Source organism: Polyodon spathula, chromosome 51 (assembly GCF_017654505.1).
Source record: "Polyodon spathula isolate WHYD16114869_AA chromosome 51, ASM1765450v1, whole genome shotgun sequence".
NCBI classification, from domain to species: Eukaryota; Metazoa; Chordata; class Actinopteri; order Acipenseriformes; family Polyodontidae; genus Polyodon; species Polyodon spathula.
This window is the reverse complement of record NC_054584.1, coordinates 1,040,246-1,060,245: the sequence shown is the minus strand read 5'-3', so window position 1 is coordinate 1,060,245 and position 20,000 is coordinate 1,040,246. Positions and strand designations below refer to the sequence as shown.

At 50.8% G+C, this 20,000-nt stretch overlaps 1 protein-coding gene and 1 pseudogene across 1 annotated transcript in view; both read left to right on the top strand.

Moving 5' to 3' along the window:
* snapin (SNAP associated protein) overlaps positions 1-3,636 on the top strand; it is a 4,366-nt gene extending 730 nt beyond the window's left edge. The window contains exons 2-4 of the mRNA XM_041238868.1: positions 1,001-1,047; positions 1,946-2,064; positions 2,728-3,636. Of these exons, the coding sequence (XP_041094802.1) occupies positions 1,001-1,047; positions 1,946-2,064; positions 2,728-2,832 (271 nt within the window). The 3' untranslated portion in view covers positions 2,833-3,636. The remainder of the gene's footprint in view (positions 1-1,000; positions 1,048-1,945; positions 2,065-2,727) is intronic.
* Positions 3,637-5,600: 1,964 nt separating this feature from the next.
* LOC121306935 lies at positions 5,601-19,993 on the top strand (annotated as a pseudogene).
* The last annotated feature ends 7 nt before the right edge of the window (positions 19,994-20,000 follow it).

Below are 20,000 nucleotides of genomic sequence, written 5' to 3'. Positions count from 1 at the left end.
GTGTGTGTGTGTCTGTCTCTCAGTGCGTGTGTGTGTATGTGTGTGTGTGTCTCTCAGTGTGTGTGTGTCTCTCTCTCTGTATCTCTCTGTGTGTGTGTCGCTCTCTCTGTGTGTGTGTGTGAGTTTGTGGTGTGGGGGCAGGTATTATTGTCAATGTGGGGACAAAATTTGAGACAATGTCCCCACAAAGACAGTAACTCCTGAAACGACAACGCTGTGGGGATTCCACACTTTGTAAAACACCTTTTTAAAGAACTAAACATGTCTTTAAAAAAAAAAAAACTGAAAGTGCCACAGTATTGAGTTTGTTGTCGGTTTTCACCCTGTGTGGAGTTTTGTCTGACTGGAGTTAGAAATAGCGAATAAAAATATAGTGAGAGTCAGTGAGAAGACCCCTCACGTATAGGACAACAAAGGAGAGAGAGAGAGACTATGGAACTGCACGCACACTACACAAAGAGAAGTATTTCAAAACAAAACACTAGCACTAATCCAGTATTTGGTCGTTTGTGAAAACGGCATTTTGAAAACAGTTCTACCGTGCTTTCTCAGGCTGCAACAAGGCAATCAGAATTAGTTTCACCGTTCCTGTGTTAACCTGGCTGGAGAGCTGCAAAAGTATTTATCTCAATTCAGCCTAGCGGTCACCAGCATTTCTGGAGCAAAATAGTTTTTATGGGTGAATATTTTGGTCGCAAATATAGAGTATATAAAGATGTAAACAACGTAATACAATTTCAAGTAACACACACACGTATATATATATAAACAGAATGACAAAATCAATTTCAATGGTCACCTAATTCTAGTTTGGTTCTTAAATTTCCCTTACAAAATTGGAAATTGCAGAAAGGTCTGTTTCTTCTGCGGTCTGCAGTAGTGATTGAATCATGGGATTGATGGTCCTGTGCTTTTTTTTCACTGTTCTTGTCGTGATCCCGCAGTGAGTATTGGTTTTGCTCTTGTTAACTCTGCACGCGCCTCTCGTGTTGTTTTTCAGAGAGAGTCAAGTTGAGCTGCGGGAACACATTGACAATCTGGCTTCAGGTAGGAGACCCCCACTCCCCTCTCTGGTTCTCTCTGTCTCTAACTCTTGTCTACCTCTCTCGCTCTGCCTCTCTCTAATCTCTACCTCTCTCTCTATCCCTCTGTCGCTCTGCCTCTCTCTAATCTCTACCTCTCTCTGTCTCTGTATCCCTCTCTCGCTCTGCCTCTCTCTAATCTCTACCTCTCTCACTCTGCCTCTCTCTAATCTCTACCTCTCTCTCTCTGTATCCCTCTCTCGCTCTGCCTCTCTAATCTCTATCTCTCTGTCTCTCTATATCCCTCTCTTGCTCTGCCTCTTGCTCTTCTCCTGTCTCACTCTGCCTCTCTCTCGATCTACACCTCTCTGCCCCACTATCTATCACTCTCTCTATCACTTTGCCTCACTGCCCCTTTATCTTTTTCTCTGGCTCTGCCTCTCTCTCGCTCTACCCCTTTCTCTCTCTCTTGCTGTGCCTCTCTATCTATTTCCCTCTCCCCCTCTCTCTGCCTCCCCCTCTATAAATTCCCCTCAGTTAGCCCAGTAACAACACGCAGCTATATGCAACACTAAGCCTCCCATTCTCTCTCTCTCTGTCTCTGTGCTCTTGTGTTCTTTCTCTTTCTTGTTTCAGTCTGCATGATCATGAAGTAAGCTGTAGTGTAGTGTACAGCCCCACGTTTCCTTTCTTTTTGAGAAGTACACTCAGACAGACAGACAGACTACACACATGCTGAGACACACGCACACACACGCTCTACAGGTCTTGAAACACCAATCCTATTGCACAGCGTTGCCACCCGTTTCAGGTTTTACTATGAGCCCCAGGGTATCAGTAAGCAGCTCAGGGGTGTCTCATTAAACTGACAGTAAAACCAGGAGTGGGTCACACTGCCCTTCACGATTGCGTTTTCTCTGTAGAATTGTGCAGGATCAATGAAGACCAGAAGGTGGCGCTGGACCTGGACCCCTATGTGAAGAAGCTGCTGAGCGCACGGAGGAGGGTGGTCCTGGTAAACAACATCCTGCAGAACGCACAGGTGAGGGGGGGGGGAGCGTGGTAAACAACATCCTGCAGAACGCACAGGTGAGGGCGGGGGGGGGGAGCGTGGTAAACAACATCCTGCAGAACGCACAGGTGAGGGCGGGGGGGGGGAGCGTGGTAAACAACATCCTGCAGAACGCACAGGTGAAGGGGGGGAGGCGTGGTAAAGCACAAGGAGGTACGGTATATTATATTTAGAGTATAGCCATGATTCTGCAGCCTTTCCAGCCAATCGGATTCCTCCGTTGCTGTAGGGAATGTCACGATACACTCCAGTTTCTGATTTCTGTACGGAAACAGAAACAATAAATCACTACGGCAACCGTGCAGACTACCGCACAAGAGAGCGAAGTAAAAAATATACATGTATTTTTTTTTATATACAGTAATGGTTTGTTTTGAAGTGCAGTGAACTCAGCACTGTAATGAAGGACCTGGCAGACTGCCTGCTCATCACGATTCAGCACGCTTCTCTCGTACTCTGCCCGTCAGAACCAATCGTCGCTGTGCAGTTAGATCTGCTGTTTAATTCATCTTCTTCAACTGTATGTTTTGAAAAGTCTAGGCTGCTGTGTAAGAGGTAATCTCATTCCCTGTCCTCTTCTCTCTCTCTCTCTCTCTCTCTCTCTCTCTCTCTCTCTCTCTCTCTCTCTCTCAGGAGCGTCTCCGACGGTTAAACCATAACGTTGCCAAGGAGACGGCGCGGAGGAAAACCATGCTGGAGACTGCGGGGGCCTTCACCCCCCGATCCCCGAGCAAATAACACAGTCCGGGACCTAACCAACCCCCCTATCACATAGCAAATAACAACACCCCCGCTTCAGCACCGCTTGGTACAGCCTAGGGCCTAACTCCCCCCCCCCCCCCCCCCTTGCACAGCTTGTACAGTCTAGGGCCTAAGAACTCCCCCCGTGCACAGCTTGGTACAGTCCAGGGCTGGCTCATCATTGTGAAAAATGCTCCCAGTACCAAGAAATTGTAAAACCAGTGCTTTAGCTTGTACTGTAAAAATGCAATAACCCTTTAGTTCCCTTTATAAGCCTGTGCAAGAGATGTGCAGATGCACGCTTGAGGGAGAGTTGTCTTCAAACATGCTTTACTAGACACACCAGCTCGGTAACTTGTGACAGCCACATCAAAGCCTGGAACTGATACAGCACTAGAAACCAAAAATGATGCCGCTGTACCACCCCCCCTGCTGGTCTCTACTCTGAGTGCAGTTACTGCCGTTGGCCATTAGAGGGCAGCCTTGCCTTCCAGTGGAGAGCAGAAAGTTGTGATTCTGCGCAGGAAAGCGTTTTCAGTGGGGTCCCCCAGGGAAGCATGCAGGCATGGGTTTAGTACCAGACCTCTGCATTGGATCTGCTAAACACAATGCTAAGTAGGACCGACTTATGTTGCTGAGACATCACTGGAGACCAAGAATGCAAGCAAAGCCTAGGAGAGATCAGAGGTCATTAGGTCAGGCCTCGTGGTTTTTTTAAACAGAATTCTTCTGAATTGTGACAGCGTAACCCTGCACACTGTGACCCTGTTAATGATAATAAAGAAACTGTATTGTGTTTAACTGGGGTTTGAGCTACTTACTGAATGAACAGCTACAATAATAATAATAATAATAAATAATATGACTTGTATATAATGTATTAGGAACAATAAAGATCATTTGTGTCCTTGTTGAAGATGTTTTGTGTGTTTTAATGTTTTCATTTCTTGATATTTATTCCAGTTGTCACAATCACTTTTGTTCCTGCGTTCAATTTGAGCTCCATGATTAAACAATCTGTTGACACTGATCCACTACACTGTGATCCATCACACTGATCCACTACACTGTGATCCATCACACTGATCCATTACACTGTGATCCATCACACTGATCCACTACACTGTGATCCATCACACTGATCCATTACACTGTGATCCATCACACTGATCCATCCATACACTGATCCATTACACTGTGATCCATCACACTGATCCACTACACTGTGATCCATCACACTGATCCATCACACTGATCCACTACACTGTGATCCATCACACTGATCCACTACACTGTGATCCATCACACTGATCCACTACACTGTGATCCATCACACTGATCCACTACACTGTGATCCATCACACTGATCCATCACACTGATCCACTACACTGTGATCCATCACACTGATCCACTACACTGTGATCCATCACACTGATCCACTACACTGTGATCCATCACACTGATCCACTACACTGTGATCCATCACACTGACTACACTGTGATCCACTGATCCACACTGTGATCCATCACACTGATCCACTACACTGTGATCACCATCCACACTGTGATCCATCACACTGATCCACTACACTGTGATCCATCACACTGATCCATCACACTGATCCACTACACTGATCCATTACACTGTGATCCATCACACTGATCCATTACACTGTGATCCATCACACTGATCCACTACACTGTGATCCATCACACTGATCCACTACACTGTGATCCATCACACTGATCCACTACACTGTGATCCATCACACTGATCCATTACACTGTGATCCATCACACTGGTCAATGGTGAGTTCCATGCCCTGGACACTACATTACACTGCACTGTGAAGCTCAGGGCTGGGAAGAGCGCCTCACCCTGGACACTATGATACTCTGCACTGCTCTAGCTGCCTGCCAGGCCCCGTCGTACTGTTGAGAGACGCTTTTATCTTCGCTGTGTTCATGAATTCTCGTCGGTGTTCGGGGCTCCCTCTAGTGGGGAGTGTATTTCTCACGCCCCTCTTTGCCAGGCCACTCATGCAGAGAGCAAGAGAAAGCACACTCTCACCTTGATCAGAGGGAGCCACCGCTCTCTTAGAAATGTATTGCAGGGCATTAAAGCCGAGTTCAAATCAGATGGCAATGTGATATTAGCGCGCTGTATGTGTTTGTGTAGAAGCTGCAGTGGTTGAAAGGTTCCCAATGCTTTGTCGCTGACACTCTGAGTGCAGACCCACACTCTCAGTGATATTATAAGTGTAGCTGGTGTAAGCAGGGGCGTGGTTTATAATCGAGGTGCTTGTGATAACAGACCTGAAGAGCTTAAACTGTTTATTTCATCGACTGTGATACACAAAGCCTGTCGCTGTTATTGCTTCCCATTCACTTATCATAGGAATGAGTCACTATACCCAATACTGAGCAGAGATGGAAATCAGACTCCTGCTGCATAGCGGTTTGATCCATTCCAGGTTTTACTATGAGCTTGTTATCTCATCTGAATTCACTACTGCAGAACAAGAAAAGCTCTTCTCTGCCTGCCTGTCTATCCCCACTCGAGATTTCTCCACACTTAAAGAGACGGGACGGGACGGGGGACGGGGGTTGCGTTGATCTCCTCGGCGCCACCTTAAAAAAACAAACCCCAGTCGAAACCGCAGACCCGTCACTCAGACTTGGCCCAGACAGCCTTTCATGTGGCCGGGTGTGAGAGCTCCCGTCTGATTGGCCGGTGAGCCACGGTCCCAATGAGAGCGCCGTCGCCATTGGCCGAGTCGGGCTGAGACGCTCAGCGCTCACGAATGTCTCCGTTCTGCTTTGTAGCCGAAAACAAGTTAGAGAGAGAGCAGCGCGATCCAGGATGGGCAGAATGAGACAGAGAGACTGATATACAAGGACAGCACACAGATACACGGATTGATAGAGGAGAGAAAAGAGAGAGAGAGAGAGAGAGAGAGAGAGAGAGGGAGAAGGAAGCCCGGACTCTGCTGGACCCTGTGTAAGTAAAGCGATTGCATTCTTGCATGCCGTGTCCTGTTGTATTTGTAACGTGGTGAGCCCTTTCACAGCTCGCCCGAGCGCTTGCATTTGCTCTATTCTGTAGGAAATGGCTGTTTTGTTCAGATTGCTATAAAGACTGGTTACTGTAGGAAGTGCACATTAAAACCAAGAATTATCTGACCGAAGAAGCACGAGTCTGTATCACAATAACATTATTATTATTATTATTATTATTATTATTATTATTATTATTATTATTCATGCAGACAGATACAGGTACACGGTTAGTTTCTTGCTCTCTAGCAGCGTGCATTGCACTGCGCTTGCATCTGGAATGGGTTCATTGCAATGGAGTTTCTTGTGTACAGTGGGATTGTATTGTGCGCGGCAGCTGCCCGCCTCTGTGCCGTCTCAGAAAATATACACTCGCACAAGTTCTTAGAAGCACTGAATCGACAGCGATCCCTGGAAATACAAACTGGCGGCAGCCTGCATGCCCTGCTTCAATAGAGACAATTCTGAGATTGTAACTTCCAACACAAACACACACACGCACAGACAGACAGACACACACACACACAGACAGACACACACACACAGACAGACAGACAGACAGACAGACAGACAGACACACAGACACACACACACAGACAGACAGACACACACACACACAGACACACACACACAGACACACACACACACAGACACACAGACAGACAGACAGACAGACAGACACACACACACACACACACACACACACACACACACAGACAGACAGACAGACAGACAGACAGACAGACAGACACACACACACACAGAGTTACAGAGCAGCAACCTGGTCCTCGATCTGCAGTGATGCCCACTGTGCCAGCTATCATTGCATAAGTGTTAAAAGATATATTAGTTGTGTAACTGTGTATAGTATAGAGAACTGTACTGGGGATCTGAGAGCAGCTAATTCAATACAGTCTAGGGTAGAGAACTCAGTGCTGTACTGGGGATCTGAGAGCAGCTAATTCAATACAGTCTAGTGTAGAGAACTCAGTGCTGTACTGGGGATCTGAGAGCAGCTAATTCAATACAGTCTAGTGTAGAGAACTCAGTGCTGTACTGGGGATCTGAGAGCAGCTAATTCAATACAGTCTAGTGTAGAGAACTCAGTGCTGTACTGGGGATCTGAGAGCAGCTAATTCAATACAGTCTAGTATAGAGAACTCAGTGCTGTACTGGGGATCTGAGAGCAGCTAATTCAATACAGTCTAGTGTAGAGAACTCAGTGCTGTACTGGGGATCTGAGAGCAGCTAATTCAATACAGTCTAGTGTAGAGAACTCAGCGCTGTACTGGGGATCTGAGAGCCAGCTAATTCAATACAGTCTAGTGTAGAGAACTCAGTGCTGTACTGGGGATCTGAGAGCAGCTAATTCAATACAGTCTAGTGTAGAGAACTCAGTGCTGTACTGGGGATCTGAGAGCAGCTAATTCAATACAGTCTAGTGTAGAGAACTCAGTGCTGTACTGGGGATCTGAGAGCAGCTAATTCAATACAGTCTAGTGTAGAGAACTCAGTGCTGTACTGGGGATCTGAGAGCAGCTAATTCAATACAGTCTAGTGTAGAGAACTCAGTGCTGTACTGGGGATCTGAGAGCAGCTAATTCAATACAGTCTAGTGTAGAGAACTCAGTGCTGTACTGGGGATCTGAGAGCAGCTAATTCAATACAGTCTAGTTTAGTGCTGTACTGGGGATCTTTCAATACTCAGTAGCTGTACTGGGGATCTGAGAGCAGCTAATTCAATACAGTCTAGTGTAGAGAACTCAGTGCTGTACTGGGGATCTGAGAAGCTAATTCAATACAGTCTAGTGTAGAGAACTCAGTGCTGTACTGGGGATCTGAGAGCAGCTAATTCAATACAGTCTAGTGTAATGAACTCAGTGCTGTACTGGGGATCTGAGAGCAGCTAATTCCTACAGTCTGTGTAGAGAACTCAGTGCTGTACTGGGGATCTCCGTGCAGCCCCCCCCCGTCAGCGCCATGTCTCTGAACCCCCCCAGCAGTGGCGACGCCTGCCTCAGCATCGTTCAATACAGCCTCATGTAGAGAACCAGTGCCGTACTGGGGATCTGAGAGCAGCTAATTCAGTACAGTCTAGCCAGAGAACTCCATCTGTAGATCTGAGAGCAGCTAATTCAATACAGTGAAAGAGAACTCAGGACGAGCTGGACTCCCTCATCACCGCCATCACCACCTAACGGAGCGAACCCCAGCAAGTGTGTGACCATCCAGAGGACTCTCGACGGGAGGCTGCAGGTACGAGGGGATCTGAGAGCCAGCTAATTCAATACTGTCTAGTGTAGAGAACTCATACGCTGTACTGGGGATCTGAGAGCAGCTAATTCAATACAGTCTAGTGTAGAGAACTCAGTGCTGTACTGGGGATCTGAGAGCAGCTAATTCAATACAGTCTAGTGTAGAGAACCAGTGCTGTACTGGGGATCTGACCCACAGCTAATTCAATACAGTCTAGTATAGAGAACTCAGTGCTGTACTATCTGAGAGCAGCTAATTCAATACAGTCTAGTGTAGAGAACTCAGTGCTGTCTAACCATCTGAGAGCAGCTAATTCCTCCCTCCCAGTCCCTCTGCTCTAACCACTGAGCCACACTGACTACCTCCCTCCCAGTCCCTCTGCTCTAACCACTGAGCCACACTGACTACCTCCCTCCCAGTCCCTTCTCCCTTCCCCAATGCCTTCTCTCTTTTTTTTTTTTTTCAGGACTCTTTTCTGAGATAATGCTCTTGGTAGAAATCCACGTGCTTTTCAAAGGGCCTTGTTTGTTGCTTTTTGTTTCCTGCCCGTGCGAATTAATCACGTTGTGGTTTAGATTCAAACACTAGGGCTGCCACAGCAACGGCGTTAATTGCGAGCCCTGCCACGCTCCCTCCCTCCCAGCCTCTCAGCTCTAACCACTAACCCCCCCAGCAGTGGCGACGCCTGCCTCAGCATCGTGCACAGCCCCCAGTCCTCCCTCCCATCGAGAGCCTCAAGAAACTGAAAGAGAAGAAGGACGAGTGGACTCCCTCTCCTCGGTGCTTGTCAACGGAGCCACCCCTCTGTGTGTGACCATCCAGTTCCTCCGACGGGAGGCTGCAGGTCCGAGGGGACTGGGGACTGGGTGTGACTTGGGCGGGGGGGGTGGGTGCGGGACTCGGGGACTGGGCTATGGGGGCTGGGACTGGGCCTTGCTGAACGGTTTGGCACTGGGGCAGTCTGGATTGGGGACCTGAGGAGTAGGGGTACTGGGGACGGGCTGGGGAGTCTGACCCTGGGGACGGGGGGACGGTGACCCCAACCCCTGCCCCCCCTGGACCCCGCCCCCTCACCCCGGACCCTGTACACCTGTTTACACCCTTGACCTCCCTTGTGACCTCCCTCCCTCCCAGTCCCTCAGCTCTAACCACTGAGCCACACTGACTACCTCCCTCCCAGTCCCTCAGCTCTAACCACTAGAGCCACACTGCCTCCCTCCCAGTCCCTCCCCTCCCAGTCCCTCTGCTCTAATCACTGAGCCACACCCCCCCCCCCCGCCCCCTTCCCCCTTCCCCATGCCTTCTCTCTTTTTTTTTTTTTTCAGGGCTTTGGGGGATGTTGTGTCTAGAGCAACAGGAAAGGGGCAGGGAGAAATGTAAGCTGCTGTGTCTCTACTGCTGTGTGTGTATACACTAGTGTCTCTCCGTGTATGAGTTGGCATGCATTTAACTATCTGTGTGAGTTTTAGAGGGTCTGTACTGTACGCATTTAACTGTATCTGTGTGAGTTTTAGAGGGTCTGTACTGTACGCATTTAACTCGCTATCTGTGGGAAGGGACTAGTTTAGTCATCAGGGGGCCCCCCCCCCGCCCCGCCCCGCCCCCACACACACCCTGAGTTGGGAAAGGGGGGGGGCTTTGGGGGATGTTGTGTCTAGAGCAACAGGAAAGGGGCAGGGAGAAATGTAAGCTGCTGTGTCTCTACTGCTGTGTGTGTATATCTGTGTCTCTCGTGTATGAGTTGGCATGCATTTAACTATATCTGTGTGAGTTTTAGAGGGTCTGTACTGTACGCATTTAACTGTATCTGTGTGAGTTTTAGAGGGTCTGTACTGTACGCATTTAACTGTATCTGTGTGAGTTTTAGAGGGTCTGTACTGTACGCATTTAACTGTACTGTGTTTGTTTTAGTGGGTCTGTACTGTATGCATTTTGCTGTATTTGTGTTCGTTTTAGTGGGTCTGTACTGTACGCATTTTGCTGTATCTGTGTGTACATTTAACTGCCCTGCAATGTGTCGCTGTGTGTGTGTGTCTGGATGGATTCTGACGTCTCCCAACAATGGGATAAGCAGAGTGTCGAGTGCAGAGTGCAGCTGGGGTTTTCTATCCAGATAGGGGGTTAAGGGGTTTCACTGGGGGGGGGGGGGGTGGGGGGGGGGGGGGGGGGGGGGGGGGGGGGGGGGGGGTCTGCTGGAATGTCGCCTGCCTGCCTGTCGCCTTTCAGCAGCTTTGAAACACCCAGCTCAAAACACACACGTACACACACACACACACACACACACATTAACCCCTGCGTACCGCTGCTCCCTATTCAATTTTACCATGTTTCTTTGTTTTTTTTTATAATCCTTTCTTTTTGTTAATCGATTACCACGTTTGTTTTAAAATGTTTTCGCTTGCCTCGCTGTGCTTTATTACTCTTTGCAATGCTTTCAGTATGGGGAAGCTGAAAGGGCTGCAGTACTTTTGAATTCATGTGTTTACTGCGTCTGCTGGCTGTTGTGTAAGACAGCCTGGGATTTCTCTGAGTAAACGTTGTGTGCGGAACCAGATATGTACAGATGCAAATTGTCAAACACTTTTTAACACGACAGTGAAAGCGTGGCGCAGCACTGCCCTGCCCCTCCCCCAATCACACACACAGGCACTGGCGCACAGGCGTGGGTGTGTGTGTGTGCTATTGGTCGGTTTTATGCTTGTTTGTTTAGGGATGTGATTTTGCTCACTCTGTCCCCCCCCCCCCCCCCCCCCCCCCCCCCCCCCCCCCCCCCCCCTCGCAGGTGGCTGGTCGGAAGGGGTTCCCTCACGTGATCTACGCTCGCTTGTGGCGCTGGCCCGACCTGCACAAGAACGAACTCAAACACGTCAAGTTCTGCCAGTTCGCCTTCGACCTGAAATACGACAACGTGTGTGTCAACCCGTACCACTACGAGAGAGTGGTGTCGCCGGGCATTGGTATGAGCGCACAGTCACGCGCACAACCCCTACCACTACAACTAAAGTGTGCAAGCACTGCCCTGCTAATATAATGTGACAGAAAAAAAACTGACCTACCGAAAACCAACCAGACCTGAAAAAGCAATCCTTTCAAACAGTGTAGAGTTTTGCATAACACTCAAAAATAGCTCCGATGAAAGGATTGAATGTGGGGTGGCAAACCGAAGCCCTGGTTTGTAGCTCCTGATAAGAGGCGAGTGAGAGGGGTGCGTGCTGACAGTTGCAGGGATCGTGTGTTGCTCTTGTCTGCGGGTAACGCTGTGTTTTTGGTTTTGAGAAGCAGCTGTCAGGAGAGCTCTCTCCGCGTCGCTCTGCTCTTGTCTCTGCAGCGTGTTCAGGGTGAGGAGAGTCTGACTAACGCTGTGCTTCTCATTCCTCCTGCAGGTCTCAGCCTTCACAACACAGGTAAGGAGAGCAGCGTGCGCACACAATACACACACACACAACACACACACAATACACAAGCACACACACAGTACACACACAATCCACAAGCACCCACACACACAATACACACACACTCACACACAAGCACACACACACATATTATTTTGAAAAATTAAATGTAATTATCATTACTTTATTATAAATTTGATATATGTATATATATGTACTATCTCCTCTCCCCCCTCTTTGCTCACTCCTGTCTCCTCTCTCTCTTCTTTCTCTCACTCTCTCTCTGTATATAGTGGTTGTTCATTTTGATAATGTTTTTTGTATTTTTTTGGTAGCTCTGTGATGTGTTTATTGTGTGTGTAACCCGGCCCCTCTTCCCTGTCTCTCTAGCGCCCCCTGGCAGACTCATCAAGGAGGAGTTTATCCACGACTGTGTGCAGATGGACAGCCCCCTCGGCCTGCCCCCCCAGCCGGACCCTCACTCCATTGGGATGAAGCGTGGCCCCCCGGACCCCTACGGACAGCCCCTGCCCCCCCTGCAGCTTCCCGAGAGCTCCAGACCCCCCCCTGGCAGCCTGTACCCCAACATCCCGCTCTCTCCAGCCAGTAAGACACTCGCCCGCACCCCGCTTTCAAACTGCAGTTCAAATGGATTATCAGCAGGTCACATGAGCATTGCTGAATGTATTCAAATATTTCATATTGTCTATAAAATATACAGACCCTGATATTGATGAGATCCAGCCCTCTGAAATGTCTTTATAATATACATCACTAGACCCTGATATTGATGAGATCCAGCCCTCTGAAATGCCTTTATAATATACAGCACTAGACCCTGATATTGATGAGATCCAGTCCTCTGAAATGTCTTTATAATATACAGTACTAGACCCTGATCCATCTGAAATGTCTTTATAATATACAGACTAGACCCTGATATTGATGAGATCCAGCCCTCTGAAATGTCTTTATAATATACAGCACTAGACCCTGATATTGATGAGATCCAGCCCTCTGAAATGTCTTTATAATATACAGCACTAGACCCTGATATTGATGAGATCCAGCCCTCTGAAATGTCTTTATAATATACAGCACTAGACCCTGATATTGATGCGATCCAGCCCTCTGAAATGTCTTTGCATCGGATAGTTTGTAACAGACAGAAATGACGTCACACTGCAGTTAGCTGTACTGTTTATTGAATCTTCTTTAAGTATATATTTTGAAACATATAGGCTGCAGAATATATGATACAATCTCATTTCCTCTTCTCCCTCCCTCCACCTCTCTGCTCTACGTCAAACTGCAGTTGTAGCTGTAGGCTGTTTATTGAATCTTCAGAGAGAGTCGGGGGTCAAGAGAGTATGGGTACAGTTCGGTGAGACTCTCAAGGTCTAGCTCTGAGTGGTCTCCTCCGAGATCGCACCCCCCCAGGGTGGTGGGTTGCTCCACCCCCCCTCCCACCCCCCCCCACCCACCCCGCTGCACCCCCCCAGCAGAACGGATACAGCACCCCGAAACAGAGCCAACAGCAGCCTGTCGGAGCCCCCTACCACAGTGAGTACCCAGAGAGGGAGAGCGTGCAATATCACAGTGTGAGCGCAGCACTGCAGAGAGACATGTCAGTGATGCATCTGTGTATTTTAATCCATAGACAGGCTAAAAACCCTGCTGTATTAAAATCAGGATTGAGAAGCTCCTGTGCTGTTGTTGAATCCTGCAGCGTGATGGAATGACCTCTCCCTGTTCTCTCTCTGTGCAGACACCACAGCCACCTGGACAGGCAGCAGCACGGCCGCCTACACTCCTGTAGGACCCCAACAGAATGGGAGGAGCCACCAGCAGCCCACCCTGCACCACCCCAACCACTTTTGTATGTACAGCACAGCACACATACAACACAGTACAGCACAGCACACAACACAACACAGCATAGCACACATACAGCACAACATGAATGGATCAGACTGTTATGCAGTGGGAGTGTTATTATTGTGGTGGTCACTGGGCCTGACCAAGTACAGACTCTGTGACCACAGCCTGGGCGTTGTGAACAGGAAGACGCACACAGGCCTAGCTGCCCAGAAACAAGAGGCTGCACACTCCCTGTGAACTGGGAGAGGTCGAGACACAGATGAACTTTCTCCTACACTGCAATAAATCCATCCAAACAAGGGGCCCGTTCTTTAAAACGTTTTCAGTTTCTCTGTGCAGAGGGTAGGAGACACACTGCTTGAGTCCAGAGGAGAGGAGAGGAGAGGAGAGGAGAAGAGGAGAGGAGAGGAGAGGATTCGAGTCCAGTGTAGTGGAGAGGACAGGAGAAGAGTCCAGTCCAGTGGAGAGGAGAGGAGTCCAGTGTAGTGGAGAGGACAGGAGAAGAGTCCAGTGGAAAGGAGAGGTGAGGTGCAGTGGAGAGGAGAGGGTGAGGTGCAGTGCAGTGCAGTGGAGAGGAGAGGAGAGGTGAGGTGCAGTGCAGTGCAGTGCAGTGCAGTGCAGTGGAGAGGTGAGGTGCAGTGCAGTGGAAAGGAGAGGAGAGAAGAGGTGAGGTGCAGTGGATAGTGGAGTGGAGAGGAGAGGTGCAGTGTAGTGGAGTGGAGAGGAGAGGAGAGGTTCAGTGTAGAGGAAAGGTGAGGTACAGTGGAGAGGAGAGGAAAGGTAATGAGAGGAGAGTTGCAGTGTAGAGGAGAGGAGAGGAGGTGCAGAGGAGAGGAGAGGGGAGGTGCAGTGTAGAGGAGAGGAGAGGAGAGGAGAGGAGAGGAGAGGAGAGGAGAGGAGAGGAGAGGTGCAGAGGAGAGGAGAGGAGAGGAGAGGAGAGGAGTGGAGTGGAGTGGAGTGGAGTGGAGTGGAAAGGTGTAGATGAGATGATGCCCACAGTCCTGGATGCTGTCGGCGTGGCTCAGTTAAAGGGCTGGGGTGCATGTCCCTGGTGGTGTCTGTTGGTCTCCCCCTTATGAAAATTTCCCACAGTAAATGTGCACGGTAATTCTTCACTGGTTTAAAGGGAGCGTAATCCCTCTAAGCAAGACCAAACTGATAAAGGCATGTTGTAGCTAACGAGGAGTGTGTGATGAGGAGCAGATTTATAAAGGAATTCTCCTCTCTCTCTCTCCACAGGGTCTCAGCATCACAGCGCTGCCACTTTTCCTCAGCCTGTCTCCAGCCATCCAGGTCAGCAAGTAGCCCTCCTTCCCCCCTCTCTCCACTCCCTCCCCCCTCTCTCCACTCGCTCTCTCTACTCCGTCCTCCTCTCCATCCCCCCTCTCTCCATTTCCTCCTCTGTCTCCTCTCTCTCCTCTCTAACCCCCCCCTCTCTCTCTCTCTGTCCTCAGGTCCTGAGTTCTGGTGCTCTGTTGCCTATTTTGAGATGGATGTACAGGTGGGGGAGATGTTTAAGGTCCCTGCTAGCTGTCCCGTGGTCACTGTGGATGGATATGTGGACCCCTCTGGAGGGGACAGGTTCTGCCTGGGACAGCTGTCCAACGTGCACCGCACCGATGCCAGTGAGAGAGCCAGGTCTGTCTCCTTGTCTGTCCTGCCAGACTGTGTCCCTGTCTGTCCCCGTGTCAGTTTCATTTTCAAATAAGCTTTACTGGACTGGCAAGGTTATGCATGTTTTCCCAAAGCGATACAGTCAACGATAGCAGGAATGAGTCTGAGTCTGTCCCTGTGTGCTCAGTGTCACTCCTCTCTGCTCTCTCTCACTCCTCTGCTCTCTCTCCCCTTTGCGCTCTCACCTCTCCTCTCTGCTCTCTCGCTCCCCTCTCCTCTCTGCTCTCCTCCCTCCCCTCCCCTCTGCTCTCTCGCTTCCCTCTCCTCTCTGCTCTCTCTCTCTGCTCTCTCGCTCCCTCTCCTCTCTGCTCTCTCTCACGCTCTCCCTCTCTCTCCGCTCTCTCTCTCTCCTCTCTTCTCTCTCTCTCCTCTCTCTCTCTCCTCTCTGCTCTCTCTCCCTCTCTCCTCTCTCGCTCTCTCCTCTCTACTCGCTGCGTGAAACCGGAGAGAGCTCTCTCGCTTCCCTCTCCTCGAGAGCTCTCTCTCTCTCCCTCTCTGCCCCTCTCTCTCTCTCCTCTCTCTCTCTCTCCCCTCTCTGCTCTCTCTCTCCCCTCTCTGCTCTCTCTCTCTCTCCTCTCTGCTCTCTCTCACTCCTCTGCTCTCTCTCCTCTCCTCTCTGCTCTCTCTCTCTCCTCTGCTCTCTCTCCCCTCTCCCCTCTGCTCTCTCTCTCTCCTCTCTCTCTCCCTCTCTCCTCTGCTCTCTCTCTCTCTCTGCTCTCTCTCTCCTCTGCTCTCTCTCTCTGCTCTCTCACTCCTCTGCTCTCTCTCCTCTCTCTCTCTCTGCTCTCTCTCCTCTCTGCTCTCTCTCTCTCTCTCTCTCTCTGCTCTCTCTCTCTCCTCTCTGCTCTCTCTCTCTCCTCTGCTCTCTCTCTCTCCTCTCTGCTCTCTCACTCCTCTGCTCTCCTCTCCTCTCTCAGGCTGCACATTGGTAAGGGTGTCCAGCTGGAGTGCCGTGGCGAGGGGGATGTTTGGATGCGTTGTCTTAGCGATCACGCCGTCTTCGTCCAGAGCTACTACCTGGACCGTGAGGCCGGCCGGGCGCCGGGCGACGCCGTGCACAAGATCTACCCCGGGGCCTATATCAAGGTGAGGCTGCCGCGGGTGGGGGCACCCCCTCCCTGACAGGGGCCACACCCCCTCCCTGACAGGAGCCAGGTGGGGGGGGCTATAAACCATTTCCACACATTTAGACGATACCAGGGATACTTTACTAGAACCAGGGGCCACACATGCCCTTACCAGCGCTGCACAGCATTCAAGGCAGCGTGTGTCTCGGTGTGTGTTAACGGCCCTCTCTCTGCTGCCCCCAGGTGTTTGACCTGCGCCAGTGTCACAGGCAGCGTGTTCTCGGTGTGTGTTAACGGCCCTCTCTCTGCTGCCCCCAGGTGTTTGACCTGCGCCAGTGTCACAGGCAGCGTGTGTCTCGGTGTGTGTTAACGGCCCTCTCTCTGCTGCCCCCAGGTGTTTGACCTGCGCCAGTGTCACAGGCAGCGTGTGTCTCGGTGTGTGTTAACGGCCCTCTCTCTGCTGCCCCCAGGTGTTTGACCTGCGCCAGTGTCACAGGCAGCGTGTGTCTCGGTGTGTGTTAACGGCCCTCTCTCTGCTGCCCCCAGGTGTTTGACCTGCGCCAGTGTCACAGGCAGATGCAGCAGCAGGCAGCGACAGCCCAGGCAGCAGCAGCAGCGCAGGCAGCCGCCGTGGCGGGAAACATCCCGGGACCGGGCAGCGTGGGGGGCATCGCCCCTGCTGTCATACCCCCCCCCCCCCCCCCCCCCCCCCCCCCCCCCCCCCCCCCCCCCCCTTTAAAAGGAGCTGTTGTAGCCGCTATGGCTAGTTCGTGATTCGGGTGGCGTCAGCCCTCTTAAATATCCCCTGTGAGAATCACCCCGCAGATGCAGGACCTCTCCCATCCTCCCAGGAGCTGCTGCAGAGGGAGCTGCGGGAGGGGCAGGGTGAGGAGTTTCATTCCTCATGCAGCTCTAGGGTTTTAAACAAGATGAACGAAGCTCTCAATATCGCTCGAAACCTTAGCGTTGGTAGCAACCATTGCCGTTCATGCCACCTCAGAGTCAATGAAATGTCTCTTGCTCTCTTCTCTCTCCTCTCCCCCTCCCCCTTCCTAACTCTCTCTCCTCTGTCTCTCTCCTCTCTCCCCCTCTCGTCTCTCTCTCCTCCTCTCTCCCTCCACTCTCTCTCGCTCTCTTCTCTCCCCTCCCCCTATCCTCTATTCTCCTCTCTCCTCTCTCACTCTGCTCTCTCCTCTCTCCTCTATCCTCTCCTCTCCCCTCTCCCCTCTCTCTCCCCTCTCACCCTCTCTCTCTCTCCTCTCTCTCCCCCCTCTCCCCTCTCCCCTCTCCCCTCTCTCCTCTGCCCGTATCTCTCTCCTCTCTCCAGGTCTGTCTGCTGCGGCTGGTATTGGAGTGGATGACTTGCGCAGGTTGTGCATCCTGCGGCTCAGCTTTGTGAAGGGCTGGGGTCCCGACTACCCCCGGCAGAGCATCAAGCACACCCCCTGCTGGATCGAGGTGCACCTGCACCGTGCCCTGCAGCTCCTGGACGAGGTTCTGCACACCATGCCCATCTCCGACCCGGGGCCCAACTGAACAGAACCAGCGCAGAACCCACACACCGGACAAGAACTAGCACCAGCACACTGAATCAGATCCCCTAATGACCAGAACTGAACCCAAAACACACACACTCAACTCACTGTTAGAATTCCACGCACGCACACACACACACAATACGAACACACACGCACACACCTAACACAATACGAACACACCCCTAACACAATACGAACACACACAGTGTACCTGCTGGGACTGAATCTCTTCACTAAACTGCCCTTCACAATCCTGGTGCCAGAACTTCACTGTCTCTTCAGATCTGAGCCCGTCCCTGCTGCTGTTCAGCAGAGCTGTCCTCGGCTTTCTACCAAAAATAAACCCGATCCAAACCCCGGAACTTTAATCCTTCAGCCAAAAAAATCACCCGCTGGACCAAAAAGACGAGCCTCGCTTTCCTTCTAAATTATTTTTTAAACAAACCATGTTCTTGTCGGAAACGACGGACGTTTCTTTTTTTCGAAATCGCCTTTCTCCTGAACGCCAGCCCCTTTTAAGAAGCCCTGCCTCTGATCGCCGCGGTGGGTTAGCAGCACTGCCCTTCACGCCGTCCGTTCTGTACACGGTCCTAAGAGAGGTCTGTGTGTCTGGATCAGGAGAGGAGACCGAACGCACAGCCCTGCAGCTCGGCGCACGCCACCAAATGCTTCTTGAGGGAAAGAGTGTGTTTTACAGCTGGTGTCTCGGCTCAAATTTGGGTGTTTTAGAATATTAGTGTTCTGTCTTTCTGTCTTTCTTTCATTGCAGGACCCAAGCTTGTAGATCTTCTCTTGAACCCAGGTTCCAGTGAGCACGGAGCAGGGGGGTGCGGTCTCTCTTCAGTGTGGCTTTACTGACCCGCCTGCCCTCTTTCAGCTGAATTCAACTCCTGCTTTGCCGTTGCAGAATTCCTCATTCTGGAAACACAAAAACGGATTCTTTGACCGTTCAAAACTCCGGTGCCACCAGCTGCTTTCTCCTAACGGGTAAGAGACGGAGCCCGGCCCAGCCTTCCCACGATGCTTTGTTGTATCGCAAGGTCGTTCTCAAGAGGTTTGCCAATGCTGTGCTCGAGGATGTGCTTGAGTGCTGCCTGTAGTTTTGTGGAGGGCTGGGTGAGGGCAGGGGCTGGCTGGGCGTTTTGTTGGCTCAGTTGAAATGATTCAAAACGGCGCCATTCGCCTGTGGGAATGCAAGACTCAAATACCGGATCTCTCAGCGCTTCGGGGAGAGAGAGAGAGAGAGAGCCACAGCGGCGAACGGCTTTCCCCAGCGAGGAACTCACGGACCGGACGCCTTTCTGTTAAAAGCTGCAAGAGAAGCCGGTATCCCTGTCCTGGTGATGTCACAGCCAGCAGCACCCCTATAGGCTGCCTAGCAGCGGAACGGTCCATTTCACCCCAGGGGAGCCGTGATAACGAGAGGCAACTGGTATTGGAGAACGATTGGGCGAATAAGTGTGAATGGACTAGCCCACGTGTTCAGCGTTGAAGAGACCGCCGCGTTGTTATTACAGGGTGTGTGTACAGAGGTGCTGGCAGGGGGGCGGTCGTTTATCTTAAGAGGAACCAGTGTTTGAAGCAGGTGAGGCAGAAGCAGTCGTTGTACAAACTAACCAGAGCTAGTGAAAGGGTAGGGATTGTTCTTTCCAAGTGCCGTGCGGAATCTGGACAGAGGCTCCCTGGCTGTCACCCAGGAGCAAACCTCCGAGGGGAAAGAAACCTCGCTTCCACGGTTTGTTTCAGGGGTCCCCCCCCCAGCTTCTGCTTCCCGTTCAGACTGACATGCATGCAGCCAGCGTCGAGTCCCAGAGGCGGTGACCCGGGAAGCCCGAACAGAGTTTCCGGAAATAAGGCTTGCAAGCTTTCTTGAACCCAGTGTAGATGTTTTAAATGTGAAATGGACGCGAGAGCCACGCAGAGGGAAGGCTGCAAGCGGCGGTAAGCTCTGTGGATTGTTTGCAGCCGCAGCCAATGAGAGAGTCCGTTCCCTGTCAGCATCGCACGCGGGCTCCGTCACGCAGTTAGAAAAGAAAGCCAGGGTTTAACCCTTTACAGCCTGGAAAGCACCACTCTTTGAAAATGAAACCAAAGTCAATATCTGTTGTAGAAGTTTAGCAGGGTCGCCTTGCAGTTTCCCTCCACGCTTTCCCTTGTGGTTATACCTGCATTTACATAGATTATGCTTTGCTATGCTTTTGATATGCTTTGCAGTGTTCTTATTACTATCCTGTGCTTTTACTATGGGAAGCATTTATAATAATAATAATAATAATGATGTTTTTAAAGTGTCAGA